Source organism: Scatophagus argus, chromosome 21 (genome assembly GCF_020382885.2).
Source record: "Scatophagus argus isolate fScaArg1 chromosome 21, fScaArg1.pri, whole genome shotgun sequence".
Classification (NCBI taxonomy): Eukaryota; Metazoa; Chordata; class Actinopteri; family Scatophagidae; genus Scatophagus; species Scatophagus argus.
In genome coordinates, this window is record NC_058513.1 from 3,637,100 (window position 1) to 3,662,175 (window position 25,076).

The following is a 25,076-nucleotide window of genomic DNA, read 5'->3' on the forward strand; positions in this document are numbered from 1 at the left end:
ACCTGACAGAATTATCATACTAATGTATATTCATAAATAAAACACTGTATTAGTAATTAAAGTTTTATTGACTGGACAGAATGTTTAACATTTAATTGAGTGCCAAGCAGCTGGAACGAGACACAATCAAGCAAGTGCACTAAAGAAACAAGCCCCTCAAAAGAAATAAATAAACTCCACAAGACAAGCTCTATTTTTAGGGTAGTCCTAGAAAAAACAATTCTTTTTAGTCCCTGAATAAAACGACAAGGCAATGGCGTCACTGGAGGACAGCAGGAGTTTAGTGGTAAAGCTGGTGGAGTCTGACAGAACTGTTTCCCACCAGGCAGAAGTTGACTGCGGGGCTGAATCCACTCAAGGTGTAGTCAGGGAGTGTGTGGACTGAAGGTAGGAGGGATTGAAAACACAAGTTGGGTGAGAATATTCTGATTGTCGTCGCCTTGAGTATTAAAATCCTTTCCACACACATTATGAAGGCGTACATAAAAAAATCTGTGATGTGGTTTGTGCAAGAAAAAAAGCACAATTATTACAACCTTAAATGGGACACCTATCACTTCTCCCTCATGAAAATATGCTTAATATATGAATATATTAAGTTTAATAGCTGGACGCAAGATGTCTCCTACTTCACTGTAAAGTCAAGTCCCAGTGTATCACACTTGAATATGCTGAACATTTGACCAGTATTGGCTTCCAAACCAGTTGTGATGTCACAAACCATGCTTATAGGCTCCACCCTCTAGTCTCAAAGTCCAAACAAACATCATTCCAAACAGTGAAGCAAAAAAGATACTGCAGATACCATCACACACTTTAACACTTTTAAAAAATGTTTTTATTGCAAAAACACTGCTAACTATAAAAACTGTTTTAATAAGCCTATGGGTAATTAATAAAAAAAATAAGGAGAAAAGAAACATGATCATGACAAGAAGCCAACTGGTTAATGAGGAAACAGTGACAGTGTGTTTTTATGGTTCATGTATCAGCCTAGCATGAAATCACTTTGTACAGATGATAATAAATGCAATTACACCTTAATTAACAATGAGGTGATACTTATATCTCTTCACTGAAGCTTTGTGCTGTGTGTGTGTGTGTGTAATAGTCTCAGTCCCAGTTTCTGTGTGCCCTTTGATATACTGGTAATAGAAGCGCCTGGGGTGAGGGCCTCACATGTCAAAGTTTCTTAAAAACAGTCCTCATCATCCCATATAAGTGCTGCATCACTCCTATAGTCCTGATTGGTCCTGTGCCCTGTAGAGTGATTGTATGGAGGGCTTTGGGAGTGGAAACAATCAGTCAGTTGTTGGACAAATATTCTTCTGCCACTGGCTTTGAATATTTGAGGCAAATTCTTCTAAGTTTGATTTCACAATGCTGTATTCATTGGTACACATAAATAATTATCCTGCTATTATAACGTAAATTAAAAGCTGCAAAATTATATTACTGAGCAGCTAAAACCTGGTATTTGGCTCAACCAGGACATCATTTTGTAGTGCATTTTTGTTTTCTTAACACTCATATCCTTAATTAAGATCTATGTCCTGAACTTCAATGTTCAGCAAGCTTGTATAGTCATCTTTAAGTCACCTCTGGTTTAAAGAAAAGCAGCGAAAAAACACTGTCAGCATTCAGCCTGTATAGCCTTAGCCATCCAGTCCGATCTGGCCACCAATAACCTCAGTCTGTCACCTGATGACTGGATCAGCTCCTTCCCACTGACAGAGACAAAAAGGTAGAAGAGATGTGGAACAAAATCAGTTAAACAAATCTGATCTTTAAACATGACAATGCTAGGGTTTTTTTCACTTGAGCCATTGTTACCTCTGGTAGTCTAGTCCAAGCAGACTGATTCCATTAACAGCCAGGATCCTATCTCCTGGGGCCAGCTTCTCACACCGGGCTGCAGGAGTGTCTGGGACCACTGCACGGACAAAGATGCCTTTCACCCTCAAGGAAGTATCCTGGAAAATCAGAAGTTTGCTTGAATTATTTTGCAGCTTTATTAAAAATAATAAAAAAAAAACATGTATATAAGTATTCACGCCCCTTTGGCAGCCTCAAGTCTTTTTGAGTATGATCCTATAAGCTTGGCACACTTATGTTTGGGCAGTTTCTCCCACTCTTCAATGCAGAACCTCTCAAGCTCCATCAGGTTGGATGGGGAGCACCGGTGCATAGCCATTTTCAGATCTCTCCAGAGGTGCTCAATAGGGTTAAAGTCTGATCTCTGGCTGGGCCACTCAAGGACATTCACAGTTATCTTGAAGCCACTCCTTGGTGATGTTGGCTGTATGCTTAGGGTCATTGTCCTGTTAGAAGATAAACCGCCCCAGTCTGAGGTCTAGTGCCTTCTGGAGCAGGTTGTCAGCAAGGATGTCTCTGTACATTGCTGCTGTCATCGTTTCCTCAACTCTTACTAGTCTCCCAGTTGCAGAATGTCCCCACAGCATGATGCTACCACCACCATGCTTCACAGTAGGAATAGTATTGGCCAGGTGATGAGCAGTGCCTGGTTTCCTCCAGACATGACGCTTGTTATTCATGCCAAAGTGTTCAATCTTTGTTTCATCAGACCAGAGAATTTTGTTTCTCGTGGTCTGAGAGTCCTTCAGGTGCCTTTTGGCAAACTCCAGGCGAGCTTTCATATGCATTTTACTGAGGAGTGGCTTCTGTCTGGCCACTCTACCGTACAGGTCTGATTGGTGGAGCGCTGCAGAAATGGTTGTCCTTCTTGATGATCAATGGAAACAGGATGCACCTGAGCTCAGTTTTGAGTGTCATGACAAAGGGTGTGAATGCTTATGTACATGTTAGATTTTTTGTTTTTCATTTTTAATAAATTTGCAAAAGATTCAAGCAAACTTGTTTCACTACGTCATTATGAGGTATATTGTGAAGAATTTTGAGGGAGAAATTGAGCCTAATGTGGAAACGCATGCACATGATGCACTGTAGTATAACAAGATACTACGGGTATCAGCTAAGTCTAAAATTTCTAACTGCTTTTAGTTAACATTTGACTTTTATTGAATCTGCATGACTGTTTTGTTAGCAGTTTTCCATATCAAACACAAAACACAAGCACTGGATAAAGTTCTATTCAGCTATAGGTTAACTAAGTTCAGACACAGCAAAGCTCTGATCCAAGTGCTAACATAAGCATTCTAACATGCTCTTAGTGACAACACTCATAAAATGTGCTTAAAATGTTAACATATGATAGTTAGCAAAAAATCCTACAGCCAATGTGTTATGATAATTATTTAGTATAAAGGATAATATGCATGTTTGCTAGCTAGCTCTGTTAGCTTTATCCAACAACAATCACTAACCAAGATGTTGCAATCTGGTAAATAATTTACAGTGTGGACAAAATGTTCATATCTAAAAGAAAGCCTTGTTCAAAATCCCAGTGAGGTTTCAAATTAAAATAAATGATTGAAGAGAGTTGAGAAATTGACTTTAGAGGAGAGCATTGGTGTCGTTTAACGTTATGGACGAGCCAAACTATGAAGTACTCAGTATTGAATGTAGATGTGACATCATGACCTCAGCTCAATATCTTATCAAAACAGTACTTTCCTTCCCCCTTTAATTGTAATTTTTAGATCTGTTTAGTTCTACATCTTTTTCACTTACCCTTGTGTCAACCAGAGCAAGACCAAGTCCTCTTTCACCTCGCTCCAGCTCCAAGCTGAATAGTTCATCATTATTGTCATCATAATGGTCATCTTTCTCTTCCTCCTCATCCTCTCTGAGGCCAACAAATCTTTTCATACTGGGGTCATCTGATTTCATGTCTACTTTCAGTGCAGCCAGACATTCAAACACTAATCCACCTAAGTACAAAATAAATAAATAAAAAAAACTTTTTTCATTTACGGCAGACAAACAAAGAAAACCATGAATGGCAATGTATGTCTATAGTGTACCTTCATCGTGTGCGTTTACACCAGTGAACCAAGGAAGGGTCTCGCTGTTGCCCTTCACCCATTTATCTTGGTGTGTCTTCACCAAATCAACAGGATCTACAATGTGGGGGGTGTTGGGTGGGGTGAGGAGACAGGAGGGGTCCTGAGCTGACTTCCTCATCTCACTGGTTTCAGTCTCTCTCGCCTGCAGCTCTAGATTTCTTAACTTCTGGGACAAAAGAACAGCAGCACAGGAGTTCAATTCCTCCATGGAGGAAGGAGAAGGTGGTGATAGGGGTGATGGAGGCATGGCTCCAGAGGTAGAGGAAGCGAAGGGGTGGTCTTCAACAGAACCCTGAGGTAAGACCACCTGGACTGGTGATGTATCCAAGGCTTCCAAACTGGCTTTGGGAAGAATATCCATCTTAGTAAGTTTAGCCTCCATGGGAATGGTACTAACCTGGATGACAAATTGCATTAGAACAATTAGGAGGATTCAATCAAAACCACATTTGAAAACATAATTAAAAGGTGAACACTTGTCATCCTAGGTTAAAAGGTGTTGGTGAATGCTATTCAGGAGTTTCCATCAGCCTTTATGGCGACAGCTCGTGACCGATATGCCAACTTCTCCACTGTGGCCAAGCACATTATAATTCCTGAGATTTCTGTTGTCCTGTGACTTATATTGCTCAGTATACATTTTCATTTCAATCAAAAGGGATGAATGTCATTTTTTGTACCTTTTGCTCTTTGGTAGCTGTACCCTCATGTGAGTCTGAAAGCGTAGAAATGAACTCTTTCAGCCTGTCCAGCTCTAGCCCCAGGGCTGAATCTGTTACCTCCCTTCCCAGTTGAAGTTGGTAACCCCCATCTGGCAGCACCAGAGGGTGGTGGGTGTCAAAGCTCTCCAGGATATCAGCTGAGATAGGAAGGGCCATATCACAGTAAAATAAAATAACACTAAATTAAAAAAAAAAATGTATATTGGATTCGTGCAGATGATCCTATTCATAATTGGTATTATGAATTAAGGCAGGAATAATAGCTGACCCCTCACCAGTATTGTGTGCTGCAGCCTGCTCATGAACAGATGGAATCCAGGTGTGTCTGCGTGGAGACGGTGGGCTGTAAAGACTTAGCAGGTGGTTCAGCTGGGCAGGACTCAGGGCAGGGTAGTTAGACCGCAAGGACACCCAAGATGTCTGCACACACATACACACACAACTGTTTAGCTTATTAGTTTTCAATTATACAAATGCATTTTTTTTATTTAAAAAGACAAAAACTAGAATTACCAACTTCTGGTTCTATGCTTTCAATCTTGTAAAGGGTATTAAAGTATTTTTGGCTGAATGAAAATTATCACTATACTGACATGAATAATTTCAGGGAATAATTTCCAATGAGAAACACATTTCTTCACTTACAGATTATTTTTACAGAGGAGTAGAGAAGCCTGAAAAAGAACTTGTATACATACATGTATACATGTATATTAATGGGATTCAGATCCTCCAAGTGGAGAATCTGTTGATAGAGGATGTCAATTGCTATACAGATTGTCCCAAGAGGCCAATGTTTGAATTGTGATAAAGGGATATACTGTATAAATAACGCTGATTTGACTTGACTTTGTTTTTGTCCTTCTACTGTATGACTTTTGATAAGTAGGTTCATGGAGAGAAATTAAAACATTAAAATCCCTTTTATGTGTTCATATGTTTGGACAGTAAAAGTGATTCTAACTGAAAACAAAGGTGTAGCCATGACAGTAGACAATGTTTCAAATATGCTGCGAATGTGCAAATTCTAAAACATAATGTTTCACACACATCTTCAACCCAACAGCACAGAAGATCCATACAATCATCACAGCTTCAATGTGGACACCTAAGATTAGTGTCACCAATTCAGTTTCAGACCAAATGTGAAATATGGTCACAATCTGCCCTTCTGTTCCTGAGTTACAGAGTTGAATAAAGGACAGAAAACATCAAGAAGTCACATTGAAGCTGACCTTTGACCTTTTGGATACAGTGGACAGTTGTGATATAAGCAAATTCCCTCAAGATCTCTCTCTCCATATTACACTACCCAGCTTTACAGCAGAAACAAACATATTTACAGTCTGGTACAAAAAAAGATTTTGGTCTCTAGCTAATTTCCATGTTAATGACAACTGTAAGGGGAGTGAGAGCTAGGGGTCTGCTAGGTTCCACCTCAGCTAATTCAAGTCAGTCGCCTTTCAACTGTGTCTTTGGTGTTGGTGCCTTTAGGAGAATTTGTAATGCAAATACGGGACAGATAACATGGCTTGCTGTGTGGTTAATTGTAACAGACCGGAGCCAAAGAGGCCAGCGTTTTGCAAGTCATCAGCTGTCAGACCGCTGCTGCAAGCCGCTGAGCTCTGGAACGAATAAACACCAGGAGCTGAGAAGAGCAGATTTTTTGGCATTAATAAATTAATGATTTATCTTCACTAAAGCTTCTCAGCATCTGCAGTGCCAATGGCATGGAGCAGCTGAAATCCACTGTAATGGTACATTTTGGAAATTCTCTTTTGACACTGGAGGATGACAGAAAGAACCTGAGTTTTTGCTGAGTGGTAGTTTAGACAGAGGCTAAACTGAACACAAACACACAGACATACACTAATGTATAGTAGCATACTCTGGCTTTTTGGGTTGAATAAACCTGCAACTGGCCTCTCCCAAGTAAACATAAATAACCCTGCAATCAAACTCATGTGAATAATGCAAAGCAAGAATTTGCTGAAGAACACCTTCACACCTTATTATTGTGTGTGTGTGTATCTGTACATACATAGATTTTATTTTTATATTTGATGATTGATATTTATTGTTATATAGAAATATTTGATTTGAGATCAGGTTTATCTTAATAGCTGTTTTAAGTGGAAAGCAGTTGGTTCTATAAATATTTTATGCAAAATTGTACAGTTCACCCACCCACACACATATACATACACAGATACACACATACACACACAAAATATCACCTTTCGTCCACTCTGCAGAAATCACAAATCCTGAGCCTGTTATGTCTCTGGTGATTATTTATAGCTGGATAAATCCAGCTCTGCTGACTGTGTGACTGTGGAGTGTGAGTGTTTTGTACCTGCAGTAAATTCTTTCTAGGTGTAGCCAGGAGATTGATAGCTGATGAGAGAGTGTGTGTGTGCTCCAAGGCCAGTTCTCCCAGTCCAGCTGTGTGGGCCCAGTCTAAGAGCATGTCAAGATTGGCCCGCATGCGTACGCCTCTAGACCACTGGTAGAAACCTGGCTCGGCGCCTGTGTACACATCAGGAGAAAGTCATCTTTAAAATCAGTTCTCTGTTCATTTGCCTAGGGTTTCTCTTCTGTGAGGTGTTTACTACTACTTTATTATTCCAAACATTCTGCACATACTCTAATAATCTGCCTTTGTATGGAAAAGAGGTAAAGTACATTTAAAATCTACAATACAAGACAATAACCTAAGCACAAATTAAAGGACAAGTTCACATTGTTATATATCATTCTTGTTGTAAACCAACCCTGTGAAAAAAGCAAAACCAAAAACGAAATGATCCTGCTAACAAGTATTGTCTGTGTATCCCCAAAAAGACAGCCCAAAGGAATGGTTCTCCTCAATGTCATACACCTCCAGCAACACAGCAACAAGGGGCATCTCAGTGCCCAAGCGGTTTACTTTAAGACACTCACCATGCAATTGAAATGTCAGTGGTTTGAGTCTGAAAAGATTGGAAAGACTGCTTGCCCAAGCCCTCCCAACCATTTCCTGTCAGCTCTTTACCACCCTCTGTCTTACAAAGGCCAAAATTAAAAAAGAGGTGTGCTTCTTCTACTGTGTTTGTGACGAGATATCTATCTATCTATCTATCTCATATACTTTAAGTAGAAAGTGATGGACTGGTACCTCTCTCCATGAGTGAGTTGAAGAGTGATGCATTGATGAAGTAAAAGAGGTAGCCAATAAGCTGTGAGGAAATCTCTGGGTGGAGCTGACAGTCTGACAGTAGTCTCCAGGTGTCGGTCAGAACCCCCACAAGATGCTGTATCTCACCAGGCACGTGCAGTCCGCCATTACCCAGGACCCCGGCACTCTCGCCACTCACCTGCAGGCCACTAGTCTCACTGAACGGGTTGCAGACCAGAAGCTCTGGTAAGATGGGATAGAGGACCTGAAAGAACATAATTAGACATCTGAATGAAGACAAGTGTGCCATTCAGTCTGAGAGTGACTCACTCATCCATGTGGATTTGGAGATTGTTGACAATTCCTGTGGGTCAATTTGAGGTTGGAAAAGTTAACGTTGTGTGGTCGATGTTCTGATCGCTGGGAATAAATTAAAACATTGTAACCCTCTAACCCAGATTTCAGACCACCCATGCAGCCTCTGCATATATGTCGCTCTGGGTTTCTCACACTATAACATAGCTGATATAAGATCAGATGGCGAAGTCAGCAGAAATGCAAGAGACAGAATTTGTGACATTTCATCCTTTTCATCCAAAGGTCCTTGCTGCTCTTCAGAGTGAGCCCAGACAATGATAGCTTTGTTCGGGCTAATTGTACACAGACATCCCCCTTCCCCTCAAATCCCACTCTTACACCCACCAAGCATCCGAGGCCAGCGCCAGCTGTAGATCCACATTCCTAAAAAGCTGAATATGGCTCATGTGGGCTTGGCATGGCGCTACAACAGGCCTGTTGAGTGAAGAGTTCAGAAGGAATCCACCCTGAACAGATCATTTTACATTTACTGTAAGGTCCCTAAGCCAGAGCGGGCTGAACAGCAGAACATAACGACTCCCATCACACACGAGACAACGGGACGAACATTAAACCGAATAATCTTGCAGTATTTCTGGTTGGAAAATGTCGCTTAACAGAGCCAAGCCAGAGAGGATTCATTCATCCTAGGATTACCACATGCATCCATGGCATGCATTATTCCAGAGTCAAAAATTGTCTATTTTGTGTTGTCTGCTTATTTGTGCATTTGTTGCACTTGATGGATAAGTAAATACACTGTCTGCCCACAAGCCTGTTAAAGTGAGTCTGTACTGTATAGTGGCGCCTATTGTTTTCCAGCCCCCGGTACTTTTCCTTACAGCTGTCAAACAAGCATGAAATACCCCCAGACAAACAGAGATTTAAACAAATGTTTGGATGTTTGGATTTTGACTTGATTTTAATCTGAAAACAGTGTGGTGCCATTTTTTTTGAAAAAAAAAAAAAAATTGAGTTCAGTCTTCTCTTGCCTGCCTTGTTTACAACACCCCCTACGTAAACCAAATCTTGGGTCAAACTGGCTATACTGCAGTAAGCACTGACATAAATCACTATGTCAACTCAGTGCGCTAGAAAGAAAGGGATAGATACTGGAGCCTGAGCCAGGTTACTCCTCTGCTTGACACCAGTGACCACATTCCTCACAAATTCTGGTCTGTCAGCCCAGGAAAACGTGGATGTGAGCCTGCTGTGAAGTGACAGCCATGATGGATGATACGACATTCCTCGATTAACTGGCAAGCCCAAAAAAAAACCCAAAAAACTGAGACTGTGTCCACGGTTGACCGACTGAAAATGTTGAAAGCCATCCACACTGAGGTCACTAAAGAGACACTCCTTTTCTTGGTTGACAAACAATGTTTTACGCGAATTAGCCAATGTAAGCTTGCTAATGTCCTAAAATGATAAATAAAATAATCTGTCAGAATTGCTTGTCAGATGGTGAAATAGCTTCAGTGATGTCCAGACTTTTCTTTCCAACACTGACAATCTGACATTCACACCCACTTCTCCTCGTGATTGGGTATCTGTACAGAGAGGAGGAAAGAAACAGGGTTGGAACTTCTCTAGATCTCTTTTTTCATTTTTTTTTAAACACAACTATTTCTTGTTGCTTTTGCTTGAACAACTGAGTTCCAGTCAGAAGAGACTGGAAATGTGTCCTGTCCCTACATTTAAACAACACTGCGTCTCCCACTCTCTACAATGGCTGCAGTGTATGTGAACATTTTTAAACAAAACCAACTTGAATAATTTTTGATCTGATTTTCAGATCTCCATATCGCCGACATAAATCTAAAGCCGTACTGCTGTAGAATCAGAATAAATACTGACTGAATAATCCATGTTGCCTTCTTTTCCAGGCTTTTGAGACAAAAGTTGCCAACTTAAACACATCAGTTAAACCACCAATTTTTGATCATTGCACACCAGAATGTTTCTAGGAGACATTTCATGGAAATCATCATTACATGTACTGTAAAAAAAAGAAAATAGGTCTCCACTTCTTCCAAATCACACAGCTCACACAGTCTGTTTCCTCCTGGATATTTCGGCATCTGCCAAGCTAACCAGAGGAAAAATACCAGTTCTCTTATGGGAAACTAAAGATTTCTGGCCTCTAGATAAGTGACATATAACGTGATTTATATACATCCTTAATTTTGGTTTTGAGAAGTCAAACCATGAGATAAGTAACTGAACTGAAATAAGACTTACTTGTAATGGAGTTAATATTGGAAAACAAATTGTTCCTGTACATATACATCATATCTAGTTCCTAAAAGACTGAGCAGAACTCTTCAGCAAATGGAGAAGTTTGTGATTTAACCCTGCAGTGTAACATTTCTGTAGTGCTGAACCTCAACCCCAACTCATGTCTTTGAACTCATAAGTTGTCAGGACAGAAGACTATAATGCAACATTTCAAATAGACATCAAACTTAAAGTAGATCTGGCAAGTTTGAACTTCATGAACACACTGTATTACATTTCTGGACTACTTATGGATTTACTGACAAACCCCATCTGGAAGTCGTTTGGTTCATTGGGCAGACTTACTGAGAGAAATAAATGCTGTCTGAGGCAGGTACTTAGATAACCACATCCTCCAGCACTGAGCAAAAAATGTGCTGTCTAAAACTGGACAGCAGCTAGTTTCCTCTTTAGAGATGCAGTGTCATATCATAGACTTCCTTCTTGTAGGGAAACTACCTTGCTGTAGAAGATGCCTCAACCAGATGTATCAGGCACCACGTCCATCTGAATTTCAATAGCAGGACAGGAAGACATTGGCTTGGCTGCTGCTAAAAGCCTGTTGGATCAGTGCTGTCCTGCTATCTCTGATGTGGCTCAATACTAGACATGGTTTCCTTTCCTTGGCTTTGCTAGTTGGAAGCATCCAGGTCACTGAAGGGGAGGAGAAACTGGAAATGCAGCTCAGCGATGAGCTGGAAGTTTTAGTTCAGCTACTGGAGGAGGAGAAGGAAGAAATGTTCATAAAGGATTAAGTCAATGTAAATCAGATGTCACTGTAAATAGACCAGTCTCTTCATTAGGATTTTTTGGACAATCTTTTCACCACACCCACGTAGTTCAGCTGGAAATTTGTCTGAAACTTTCCCGGCACGATTCCATGAAATGGGTGTGGTGCTTGGGTGAAACTGCACACAACTGAATGCTGTGGCTACAATGAAATACCATTTTCTCATATTCCATGTAACACTCTGTGAGAATAGAGCTTTACATAAACTTTGCACAATCAAAAACAGCATTTTAAGCTGTGCTATTGAACAGTCCAGGGTCAAATGACTCTACAGCAGCCTTGGGTATTTATTGACTCCAGCTCTGATTGGCTTCAATGGAAACATGACACCTGGGTGAACACGTTCATTTTCACTCCTATTCTGGAGCGATGCTATGATGCATGTTAAAGCTCCAGACATTGGCGACATTGGCGACATTGGCGTGGGAATAGTTCTCCACCCTCCTCCATTCAAGTAAAGCTTGAACATCATCTCAACTGGTGTTGAATTTGAGAAACTTACATTTTTGATGTGCATTTCCAGCACATCAAATGTGGCACATCAGACAAAACAGTAAGACAAGCCCATGTATTGGAAAAGGGAAATAAGTTATTAGCCTGTTTTCACATACGTATAAAAAAACTGCAAATGTGCACCAACAGGGTCCATCCACATGTCTGCTGCAGTTAAATTAATTTCTGGCAGTGTTCGTGCATTTTATAGGCACTTGAAGGACAGTGTAAATGCAATATTGACATATTACCTGTTATATATGAGTTTATTTGGTGTTTCTGGGCAACCCAAAAAATGTATATCCAATAGAAGTTCAAAGAGAAATTTCTTTAGCTGCTAAAAGCTTCTTTGTTGCAATATTGCAAATATTACCTGCTGTTTGGTTCTGTTTTTTCACAAAAAACAGCTGCCTACTTTGTTGAGAAAAGAGAGTGATGTGAGCAGGGAAACTGAATCAAAGCAGTAACCCTGCAGGTCATGAAAGTAAAATGTTCTGTGGAGCTGAAGGGAATGGCAGAGCCGAGCGCCCTTTCTTTGGCTTTCACAGTAGGAACGACAGCTCTCACATTATATTACAGTCATCTGAGTCATCTGAGTCATCTGTCATATGAAAGTGAGGAGTTTTTACTGGGTAAGAAGCAACTGTTTCTTATTATTTTGTCTTCAATTATTTCACACAGGAGACACATTTCTTTGGCTCTCACTTTTTTGTTGTTTAACACAGCTTGTGCTTTTTGTTTGCACTTATATGAACTGAAATAATATATGATGAATGTAGCTTCTTTGGCAGCACTTGGAGATCCCTGGCTCTGCCCTCCCCCAAGCAAACCATGCACACACACACGCACACGCACGCACACACACACACACCACACACACACACACACACACACACACAAAGACCCATGGTGTCCTGTCTCCAATGTCATAATGCTCCCAGTATGGTCTGGCAGCGTGACTGGCTGTTCTATGAGAAAGCTGTCAGAGTAGCTAACTGGGCTCTTTATTCTCACCCTGTCTCTGATTATTTTTCTTTCTTAAACTACACATCATGATCATCTGTGAGAGGAACAGATGGAGCTGCCTAGCTTGACTCTTCTCTTCTGGCCAAGAATGTGCCTTGTTGGTAAGCTGAGGTTTATGTTTACTTTCCCATGCAAGAGTATAAATATATTTAAGTGACTACTTACTTAACTTTCCCATAAAAGTATAACTTAAAGAGATATTTAAGTACATACAGTGTGGTAAAGTCTAATTAAATTCTGCGTATGATATAGCCACACTCACCTTGGTGATGTAGTATACACACTGCTGGAAGGCAAGCATGATGACCTCCTCTAGTACAGCCATGGTCTCCTCACTGGCTGAGCGGACACAGGACAGACGTAGCTCCAACAAAGCTGAAAATGACAAAAGACAAAATGTTCCAGTGAGTAGACAGACTGCTGAGTAGGAAACATTTTTGCATTAAGGTTCTAAATTTCAATCTCCTACATCTTGCAAATAGGTAATATTTCCCTTAAAAATTATACTTAGTGCAGCTGTCATTTTTAAATGTCACGTTTTAATTACATTAGAATGGAAACTTAGTAGTTGACTAACCCAAATTTTCAACCTCCTTGTTCTCCTCAGCATCCCTTTCTTCTTCACCATCCTGTCCTAGCTCTTTTCGGCTTCTCCACTCCAGAATAAGAGGCAACTGGAACTGGATGAACTGCAGCAGCTCCAGACTGTTGGACATCCACACCACCAGGGGGCGCAGTCCTGAGATTACCTCAGGTAGACTGAGAGCAGGGAGGTCTTCTGGGTTTGAACCTTCCCTATCAAGACTGCAATACATGAGAAGAGCTCTGCAGTGTAATCTGTGAACTGCAATATGACTGCTGAGGAAGAACAGTAAGGTATACTTACTCTTCAGATTGAAGTGCAGCTAGTTCCTTAGTGTGCTCCTGTGTGACAGAAAAAGCTGATATTATTATAGTGACAACCTTTATTCATGCAAAATTACAGATGTTTTTCAGAAAGCAAAAAGCCAGAAAGCCATTTTTTCATAAATGGCAAGAGCTTCTAAAAAATGTATAATAATTGTTAATTAGCAATTAGATTACAGGGCCTATACAAGTCTATATAGTGACTTTTAAAGGTCCAGTGTATAGCATTTATAGGGATATAGCAGCAAATTTAATATAATATTTATATTTTCATTAGCATATAATCACATGAAACTGATAACTGTTGTGCTTTTGTTACCTTAGAATGAGCCTTTTTAGTATGAGCATTCAGAGAACTAAATTGTTGTTTTCTTTTTGTTTCACAGAGGTTATTTTCTAAAGCACAAATAAACACATCCACACCTTTACACAACCCTCCAGATTTAGTGTGAATACAGCCAAAGGTTTCAATCTTTCCCTGGGTGGCTGGTGCTCACACAGACACACACACCTGCATCCTGACCTCATGCTTTGATAGGCTGGGGACAGTGCTGTGCAAAGGCTGCTACCCAGAAACTATCCACTAATGCACACTTCTAGTGCCTTAGAAGTTATGATTGTGAGAAATTGCTTTTTTATGTGAGTCTGTACATTGTTTTATTTTCTTTTTTGGAGGAAACTGCTGCATATTACACCTTTAAGTATCCAATAACAATGTACTCAGTAGACTAGACATGATAGATTTGTTATATCTTGCCTATAGCCTAGGGAATCCTGTCTTGCTGAAGGTTTGTTGTGTGCTAGCTTATTTGTGGTAATTAAATACAATTATATTGATACATTGATTTGAAGCAAACTGGTGACAAACCAAACAACAAGCTTGTTAGCTCCTCTGTCCTAACAAAAAGTTGACATTTAAAATTCTGCCATTTTAAATGACCTTTATAGTGTCAGTTTGTTTGTACTTTGGTGCCAAAACAAATAATCAATGAATCAAACTATCTCAAACTACCTGCCACGCAGTAAGCCGAAGGCTTTTGCACCCCTGACTTTCTGTAGACCAAGAGCAGGTCTGTTGTGATAGGAGATGTCCTAAAAGGTAATCAGATCTCCTATATTGTGTTTTTCCCCAAACTCACCCACACGGCGCTCTGAACTCCACTAGCAATAAGCAGCAGCAGCCTGCGCAGGTCTGAAGTACGAAGGCATGTGGACGAATACTGAACACACAGACACAGCAAAAATGCAGCAGTCAGTGGTGGTCTGTCATTGACATTGCCACTTCCAGTAGCAACAATCTCCTTGACAACGTGGTCCTCATCCACACTCTCATATTTTAGATTCACACTGTGGCCTCCAGGTAATTTTAAAGAGGGAAGATCTCTGTTGTGGGAGACATTGTTGCTTGAGCCCTGGAGGTCAGTGCACATTGTGATGCAGGTGTTGCAGAGGATCGTTTCTCCAGTATGGCTTGCTGTAGAGGCAGAAGTCACCTGATCCAGCATCCAGGGGACAGCAGTCATGCCTGGCTCAGGAGCAGCATTGTTCACATCCTCCATTTCCAACAAAGAAACAAGAGTCATGAAGAATGATTACATGTATGTTTTTATGCTCTTACATATGTACTAAATAAAGGAAAACAAAGATTTTACCAAACAGAAATAAATACAGTGTTTACTTTGCACATGTACAATTTGCTTTCACCTTCCCTTGTCTCTTATTTCATTCTTACCTTGTGTGCCAAAGCTAAAGGATCCTTGAAAAGAAACAGGTAGCACTGTCCCAGGCCTATAACATCACCAGGGTTAAGCTGCACTTCTTTTGTCAGCACTTCACCATTTCTAGTTACCATGGCATCCTGACAAGGGCATAGCATGGTGGGGCTACCAACGCTGTGCCGATGAAAAGAACAGTGTCTCTGAAGGATATCAGCGGCAAAGAGGAGAACATCCGCCTTTGACCTGTCGTCGTGATCACTTTGTCGACCAAATACAATGTTTGGCCCAGCAAGCAGGTAGATGACAAAGTCCTAAGAGTGGAGAATAATGACAAGTTACCACACAACCACACAATCCACAGCAGTGGACCATTTGTTAATTTTTTATTGATCTATATGCATATATTGATAACTACTCCTTTTCTACTTTTCATTATCCGTTTCTGAAAGCATAGTTGAATGACTAATATAAAAAAATAAATAAACAGTGACCCTTCTGCCACCACTGCTTTGAACCTGTGAACTGTAAGTTTTGATCTTGAGATACAGTTCTGCTCAACTTGAGCTGAGAGTGAATCTCTCTGATAGAGTAGGAAATTAGATATTTGATACGATACACCGACATTTATTACTTGAACCACTGGGTATGTAACAACAGCCTCTCTCAGTGAAAGCAGTCTGATCTTGTGGAGGTATTAGAATTATAGCCTTGATCCAAGCCTCATTAGGCAACAATGTTTTACTAATCACAGCAAGCACAATGTTCAGGGATTATTATGTTTGACGTTCGCCTTGTGATGTGAGTCTTTTCCAACCCGACAGATTTACCCATTTGAAATAATTCACAGATAACCTCTCTAAACCTTGTTCATAATAGCATTTCTTGTGGTGGATTATTATATTCTCATGAAGGGTCTTTTGGGAAAACAACTGTGACGCAGAGTCAAAGCCTCTGTTTGTGCCACAGTGAAAACCACGAGTAATCAGCCAGGAAGCAGTGCCACGGTTCTCTTTTTCTGTTTCCTGATCAGTGTTTTGACACACGCAGTTTTTCTACGTACAGTTCGCTGACCTTCCACATAATGACTCTCCCCTCTGCCTCTCTGTTAACACTGAGAAAACATGCTGTCAGAGCTGCAGGCCTGAAGTTTTTCAATCCACATGTGAACAGTATGGAAAGATTTGTAAAATCAGCCTGAATGCATTTGAGTAATTTGTGTGAGAGGATGCATGTAGAAGACATGAAATGAAAGAAATCGTGCCATTTTTGTATTGAAAATGTAACAATTTTACTGTTGAGACATATCCCCGTTGAGCTGCTCAGTTTATCTGTTTGTATTTTCAAAAAGTAAATGTTAGAAGATAAATTGCTGTTAGGATAAGCACTATCCAAGGTGGCTGGCTAAAGTAACGTTGTGGCCAGGGTTGCTGGAGTGTAGATAAACTTCCCAAATCTGATGAAGAGCAGGGCAGAACTACTAACATTAACCTAAAATCTGATAGCATCTAGAACTCACACACTGAGAAAATACTACACGGTGAATATACTGTATACTGTCCTTACTATAGTCATTAACAGGGGTCGGAAAAAGTAACATAACCATACAACCTAATATATACCTGGTTAATGATGTCCTTGGCCTTGAAAGTAATGCTCAGTTGCTAAGCTAGTCAAATTAGTTTATCAGATAAACGCCCTGTTTATCTTGTACTTTAACCACTAAAAAGAACATCGACCTCCGAATCCTTTAAATGCCAAATATGTTGCGAAATCAAAGGTTTTACAGGTTTTAATGTATCTTTTTATGGTTGCTAAACCATAACTGGCCAATTGGCTTTCAGAGGACTTGTTTAGTAAATTACCTGATAGATTTTATGTATACACGCTTGTACCCTCTACCTTTAGTGAAAGAATCAGAACATTTCCAACATGGTTATGAGCCTGAACAGATTCACTACTTTGATAATTCATTATAAGAGAGTTTCATGGTGATCCAAGCCATACAAGGACTTGAACTGTGTGTCACTTAACATTGTAACTTCACCTCTGTTGCGAGCGTGCCTGAATGAGCTACCTGTGTGATGCTGCAGCCCTGTAGCAACAGCAGGTATGGACAGTCTTGAGGAGGGTGAATGGAGTACTGTGTGTTGTTATCGTCGCTGCTCTCTGTCTCCTCCCTCTCTGACTCCTCTCCTTCCCGCTCACCTCCCGGCCTCGGTGGACAGAGGGTCTCTGTCTTGGCTGGCGACCCACCGTCCCCCTCAGAGGGAACTGCAACACTGTGAATGTGACTCTGTTCTGAGCTTGTTTTTTGGCACTCATAACTCTGCGCTGGAGTTTGATTCAGACTCTCGCTTCGATCCTTACGTTGATCATTATCCAAGTCCTGTTTGGTCTCTGTATCAGAATCTAAGAGGTCCATCTCACTTTTGCTTCTCCACAGTTTGTGACTTCGCCCCATGGTCCTCTCTATGAGTGTGGAGGTGACTCTGGAGCGGCTCTTCTGCAGCTTTCGAGCCTGGGCATTGATACCTGAAGGGGTGTAAGCAAATAACACTGTTGGGCATTTGATTGAACACTTCTCTTAATGTGTGGGTGTGTGTTGTAGAGTTTTGAGATATCAACTGAAAAGATGTCTGCCTTCTCTTGAATATAATGGAATTGGCATTACGGTGTTCAAAGGTCCCAAAAATTACATTTGAAAAACTCAAAAGCAATGTCTCTTTCCAGAAATTACGACCTAGTTACTTAAGGTACTCCACAATACATGTTTTCCGTAACGCTAAGAGTCCATCATCTTATGGACGAGGGGCTAGTTATTTAAGCTAATTAAGCTAGCTAATGTTACAGTTCAGCTGAGGGGGACACCTTTAATATTTACATCCCTCCTTTCGTCCATGAGGAGATGCATCCTCCGCTTTCCCTCCGCTTGGTGATTCGCTGTATAGTCCCTACAGTTTTTCAAATGTATTTTTTTATGTCATTTTGAATTTGAGGTGAACTGTCCCTTTAAGCACAGGGATAATGGAATGTGGTGATAGGGCAACACCCATTTTTTTTTCCTGAAGCAAGGTGAGATGTGTGGGAGTCTGTGTATGTTCAGTCATTTGCACATCATGTGTTTATGCCAGAGTCAACATAGAGAAGCTCCATACAGGAAACAGACATCAGTGGAAAGAAAGACGGAGCTCATGGAAACAAAAAAAAAAAAAAGTTCACCCACAGAGCAGGCATCCACCAGCTGACACTGATAGAAGGCTATCGCAAGCTGTGACATTCATAACAGCAAAACACAAAACAGGACACACTCTTACACTATGACCTCAGCTGGGTCAACTACAGCATAGATGACATAAAGTGGTCCACCCTGCACATTTACAGTGCCATAAAGCGTTTGTGTCCAGCATCATGCTTTGTAAATATCAGGGGATAAAACAGTTTGCTGTGTAAAGCTTTTACAGCATTATATTAAAACATTTAAGTGTCAAAGAAAGGGTGTGTCACTGGAAGAACTTCAGTAAAGTCACAGGGTGTCTGCAGTGTTCATTAAATTTAAAGTTTCTTTCAAGAATGAAATATAAGTTCAAATTTGTAACAGAAATTGAAAAGAAGAAAAAAAAAATCGCAGACCTATTAAAATACAGTTTGGTCTGTGTGGCTTGGCTGAATTTCACTGGAAAAACAGCATGCCAACAAACCACATTTTTACTGTGAGAACTCTAAAACTGGATTTAATACTGACAATACTTTATTTAATGATAAAAAAAAACAAAACAATTTTATTCCAGGATATGCATACACCCTGAGTTAGGATGTGGTGTACTGTGAAATGAACAGTCGCTAAAACCTTCTGAGGCTATAGTCAGGCACTGTACCAGCAGTAATGGTGTCTTTGTCTTTGGATGTCTTCTCCTCTACCCAGCTTCTCCTCTGGATTTCGAACCGCCTCGCCAGACCTTCTCGGGGTTTCCAAAGTGACTGCAGGAGGAGGGGCTTTTCATTGTCGCCCACAACTCTGAAACCTTCTGTCTTCCACTGATGATTACCAGTGGAGCCAATGGTGTCACAGAGAATGTAGGACTCTGCCTCCTCCTTGCTCAGGCCATACCTAGAAAAAAATATTCAGGTTAAATATAATTGTCACAATGATAAAACTAACTAGACAAAATGAGTTTAGCCCTCTAAAAGTGGCAGTGTACTTTCAGAGACTTTTGGTTTCTTGCACTGTACATCACGATTGATAACAGTGTCTACTCTGTTTAAAGCCCATAGACAGTGTAATAAGTGGACAAAGCTTCCAGGTCTGAAAAGTGAACAAATGTCTTAAACCTTAACCTTTCTTTCTAATGGCCAGGAGGGGGCATCTCTGGTTGCAAAAAGATTTCTGATTGTATGTAAGCTTATGAGAAAATGAACCTACTTCTCACTCAATTTATGACCTCAGTAAACAGTTACCTAATGAGTTTATTTTCTCAGTTGTTGGTTTCAAAGCTTCTCATACAGCATGATGTTTATTTTGTAAATTATATCTATATTTATCACATTTTGACTACAATAAAGAAATCGAGGTATGTTTTATAGCCTGGCTACTTTTTGATTGACAAGTCACTATCACAGTGTGTTCTCATGTTCTCAATCACATCCAATCAATGTTTCGCTTCACCAGACTCAAGGAGATCTATTTTTTCCATAAAGCCCAGAGATGTTGACCGCCATAACACCAAACTCAAAGCTTCAAAAAGCTAGTGGACTAAGTTTTGGCAACTCTATTAGAAAAGACCCTGGTGGAATACACGACATACATCCCCAGAGCACACAACCCACTGATACTGGAAACACTTGAATGCAACATAGACAGAACCAGTATCCACCACCACTGTCTAATTGTCCGACCAAAAAAGAAGGAAGACTGTATAACTTTGACAGAAAAATGAATACATTCCCTCATTAAAAACGCACTGTTGCTCTGTTCAATACACTCAGGCATTTTTCTGCTACAGTCTTAGTTGGACTAATGTGACCAATAGCTGATGTTAACATATTTTACTGAAGATATATTAAATAGATATTTTCACATCCAATAACATGAGAATTGATTTTGGAATAATTTGTCTGGTCACTATATGAATGTTAGTCCAGTACATACTGTACTTTTAGCTCTACTTGGGTCTTAACCAACTCTTTATAGGAAATGTTTGGCTCTTTGGCAGCTATATTCTCCAATTTGTTAACCACCTAGACAGAAATCTGGAAACAACAGTGTAAAAGTGTTGGAGTGAAGCAAAACAGTAACATTTTTGGCTTCAGAAACAAAAGAGTGAGCTCAAAAACACTAAAACGCTCCATAGAGCTGAGGGGAAATGCAAAGTGAGATGATAATCTGTGGCTTCGTCATGACATGACTCCTTTCACATTATCAATAGAACAGTGTGTGTAATGACTTTAGTTTGATCCATTATCCCAAGTAAAGTAGATTTACTATGCAAACATTTATTTCTGCTCACTCACAGAGGTTTGTATTTAGCTGTTTCTTCAAACTAACTAAAGTAACACCTTATCATGGATATTCCATTGAACCTGCATATAGTACAGAACCTATCAAGAGTCATAATGTTGCAATGTGCTCAATGTATTTGCAAACCCATTACTAAATAAGCATCCAGTAATGATATAGTCAAATGTCACTGCTACAGTGTAAATTTCTCTGAGGGAAAAGAAAAAGGATTTACTCTTTCCTCTACAAGCTGAATACCACATGTATTAATCATTCCATTATGTTTTTGGCTGAAACGTAAGCAAAGACTGACCAACATTCACTCTCCAGAGAGGCCGCCTCAGAGTCCTGACCAACACTGGCTGTCTTTCACACAAGTCTGTGGTTTGCTTTAGACCTTTTCACAACTTCTAAATGAACGACTTGGCACACTCGCACACTGTGTGCACTGTACTGCAATTATAATAAACAGAACAATGGGTACTGTCAACTTTGTTCAACTGAAATGTATGAACCCCAACAACATGTCATCACCTGACAAAGCTGTGTGCATCAAGGACTGTTTTGCTGGCTCTTACATACAACTGATGCAGCACAACAATATATTACAGCAGAGGAAGCACGTGGACGGACATAATATAACTCACTCTGTGTAGACACACAAGGCCCCACGTAGGAAGCAGACACATATGGCAGACAGAAGCACACACACACGTGCACAGATAACACATGGTCTTACCGTTCAAGGGCCTCTTTGACTAGCTCTTTTGCACTAGAGTGTGTGGTGGCCAGGACGCTCTTATAGTGAGCTCCCTCACAGATTTCATTTCCAAAGATCTTCAGGATTCCTGGAGCAGTGATTTGATTGGATAGCTCAGATGGGTCATCAACTCTTAAAACATCTGCAGAGATCACTGCGTGACAACGAAGAAAAGAAGTTTAAATAATGGGCCTCAGTTATGGTTCATTAGTATCAAAGACAGGTAGGCATTTAGCATAAACCCAGTAAAAAAGATGATAAGCATTTAACAAAACTACTTATATAACACATACACTATACTTCATTCTTGTAGTGCATTATTTTGGCAGCTTGTATACAGTCTCACAAGAGAGAAACTGACTTACAAAGAAAAAGAACGGCCAAAATCAGATACTTGCTGTCACTTGTTTTTAGTCTCTACACTGGTTAAATCACCAGAAATGCTGACTCCTACATTTCCCACAATGCAACTTGCAGCATCTTTATGTTAGCCTGTCACTGCCTGTTAATCAGCGTGTCTTTCAAAGGCCACCTCCCCACTTAGCAATACAGGCTTTTTGTTTAAAACAAGTCCTCAAGCTTAGGTTGACATAACCCTAATAATACAATCAGGGGTTATTGTCTCAGCCTTTGGACAGCTTCTCCAGAGGGACAACTTTTCAACTACTTTCACAGACTGCTCTTTGTGACTAGTAAGCTGACATTTTATGTGTAAAATCGGCACCTTTTAAGTAATATTTCAAAACGAATGCAACATAGATTTCTTAATGATAAAATTCACCATGTAACATGCAGGGAGAAATGTACAGTCATTGTGACATACTGCTTCCTTTCCTGGCGTGGATGGACAGTGAGGTCCTGATGCCTGCTGTCAGTGCCATGGGGCCTGAGGCCACGGGCCCGCGGAGGAAGACACCCGAGAGGCGGTTGGTATGGCGACGGATGCGGCTCTTGCTGGGCTGTCTGACGGCCACGCCCTCAGCTGACCTGCTGGTGGATGAACTGCCAGTGGACGAAGCTGATCTGATGAACAGAGAAGAAAGATGGGTCCTTTTAAGAAAGTCTTCAATCTAGACGTATCCTGACGAAGTCCCTGTCAGCTGGTCTGTATCTTCACCTCTGACTTTGACCCCAAGACATTTAGGAGGGTTCCCACTGGGGTCCAACAGAAGGAAGACAGAAGAAGTGAATAAAGAACTACAGATGATTCAGCAGGAAAGGACATAAAGTGACATATAAGAGAAAAGCAAAGGATTTCGTAGAAGAGTGGGGGAAAAAACACACAAGTAGCAGAAAATGTGCACAAAAATTCTTCATACACACATTTAGACACAAATCTACATCACAAAGTTCTATCAGCAATGCAGCACATACATACATGTCTGTCCCTAGCACAAGGCCGTCCAGTCTCAGTCACCATGCCCGCCTCAGCTTCCTCAGTACATTAATGGAATAATGAAGTGTTGTTTTACCTCTGAACAAGCCTGTAAGCTTCTTATCCCAATGGTTCAAAGGTTCTCTGCACTTACGCCACCACTCAGATATAAAAGATTTTGATGAATAATATTAGTGAAAATGGCTGAAGTCTGTGGTAAAAATATACAAAGTACTGTGACGGAATATGATGGCACATGAGCAGATTGTCAGGAGTTTTACTGCATCACACAGCTGTATTCAGAGAACTTAAGTACTTCATGGCATGCTTTTAGTTGTTCAAATGCGCATTTAAAAACTAAAAACAAAAAACAACAACTATGACTTGAATTTAGAGCTGGATTTTTACTTTTCCTCATTACTCCATCAAATCATTGTAGACTTAGCTATCTGAAGCACCTTCAAAATACAGAACCAGACTGACTGACGTTTCATTTTTAAGAGCAAAAGAAGGAAATATCAAACTCTCTACAAACGAGAAAGCAAAACAGACAAGAGTCATCATAACTGTCACAGAACTGATTTGCACAAAGTGTCACAGCTGTGTTTGTTGTCGTTCGTACTCACTGCTGAGAGCCATCACTCGTCCTCCCCAACTTGACAAAACGTCTCTTTGGTGAAGCTGCAGGGAAAATCGGTGGTCTTGGTGGCAGAGAGCGCAACTCCTCAGAGGAAAGTTTCATCTGATTCATTCCTGTCTGGTCCACTTGGTTATTCCAGCTCCAGTTAAACTATTGTGGGTAATTTTAATAACAGGACTGCGGGTTCCAATCATGTCCGAGCGGCGTGTGATGCACACAGACGGCTTCGCTTCATTGCTGGGATGTTTCATCCAGGACCAGCGACACAAAACCACTCAGCTGCTGTTTCGTTTTGCGCACTCCGGAACAGGCGCTGCAGATGTTTCCAGCCCTCATCCAGCTGTTGGAACTGGTGCAACTCGGCTGATCAGTCCAACGACGACGGCTCGAGTTTCACCTTAACTTCACACGCTGTCTCAGGGATGCTGACGCATCACATTAACATTATATAATAACAGGCCAAAAGGGCCAAGGTTGACACATCTGAACAGGGTTTCTATTAACAGCTCGTAGGCCTACTGCAGGATGGGACAGTTTGTTTCAAATTCAGAAAGAACCGGCTCTCCAGATGTGAGTCGACGACAGCTCAAAAACGCACACCCCCGCCCGCCCATGTTAAAACTTTCAAAATAAAATCCTCACAGAAAAGTTGTGTTTTTCTTACTATTCCAAGTCCGCTTACCTTAATTAACCTAATATTTCGGCAGTGTTGTCAGTGAGGAAGTCTTTTGGATAGAATTGGTAGCGTCTGTGAAGCTTTAAGTCAACTCAGATTAAACGGTTCTCGTGTGTACCATGGAGCCAAGGACCAAGGGACCAAACAGTGCTGGGCTCATGACTCCATCTTCTGGGCACAGGGCACAATTGAGATTGCCAGATTTCTATAGTCTACAGCAAGAACCTTAGTGTACTTAGTGTACTACATGAAAGAAAGGGGTGGATAGCCCCTTTAAGTTAAAGTTTGTGACCCAAGATATCTGATTTTAGTGTAGCACTTTTTCATTACAACAGTTACTTTATTTTGCTTCGGCAAAGGATTTAAGGCCTTATCATAGCTAACTGGGTAATGCCAGTCTTATTGATCCTAATCCTTATCTTATTATGATAATATTAGACTACTAAACCATAGACAACAGTAGCAATGTTAAAGGTCTGGAGTGTAGGATTTTGCTGGATATACAGCAGATTGCAACCAACTAAACACCCCTCATCTCATCCACTATGCCCCCTAAGAACATGAGCTGTTGTAGAAACATGGCGGTGCAAAATAATTCCACAGCAGAATACACGCTCCTCCTGTAGATATATGAAGCTCATTTAAAGGTCAAAAAGTTTCTTATTTTCAGGTGATTATGCACTAATGAAAACATAATTAT

The 25,076-nt window shown here is 40.6% G+C and overlaps 1 protein-coding gene across 2 annotated transcripts; it reads right to left on the reverse strand.

Moving 5' to 3' along the window:
* Window positions 1-782: 782 nt before the first annotated feature.
* Window positions 783-24,720, reverse strand: si:ch211-176g6.2 (ras-associating and dilute domain-containing protein). 2 transcript variants are annotated; one of them, XM_046376985.1, is made up of 18 exons: window positions 23,687-24,720; window positions 22,509-22,708; window positions 21,665-21,839; window positions 19,307-19,539; window positions 17,506-17,963; window positions 15,446-15,742; window positions 14,853-15,266; window positions 13,694-13,731; window positions 13,385-13,602; window positions 13,070-13,182; window positions 7,866-8,130; window positions 7,065-7,237; window positions 4,984-5,128; window positions 4,667-4,845; window positions 3,945-4,383; window positions 3,652-3,851; window positions 1,834-1,973; window positions 783-1,727 (listed from the first exon to the last, which is right to left on the reverse strand). In XM_046376985.1, exons 1-18 carry the CDS (start codon window positions 23,809-23,811, stop codon window positions 1,634-1,636), a joined length of 3,906 nt encoding a protein of 1,301 aa, XP_046232941.1. In that variant the 5' UTR covers window positions 23,812-24,720; the 3' UTR covers window positions 783-1,633. The 2 variants fall into 2 exon arrangements, with proteins under 2 accessions (XP_046232941.1, XP_046232940.1); XM_046376984.1 differs by having other exon boundaries at window positions 13,385-13,611; window positions 23,687-24,719.
* Window positions 24,721-25,076: the final 356 nt, after the last annotated feature.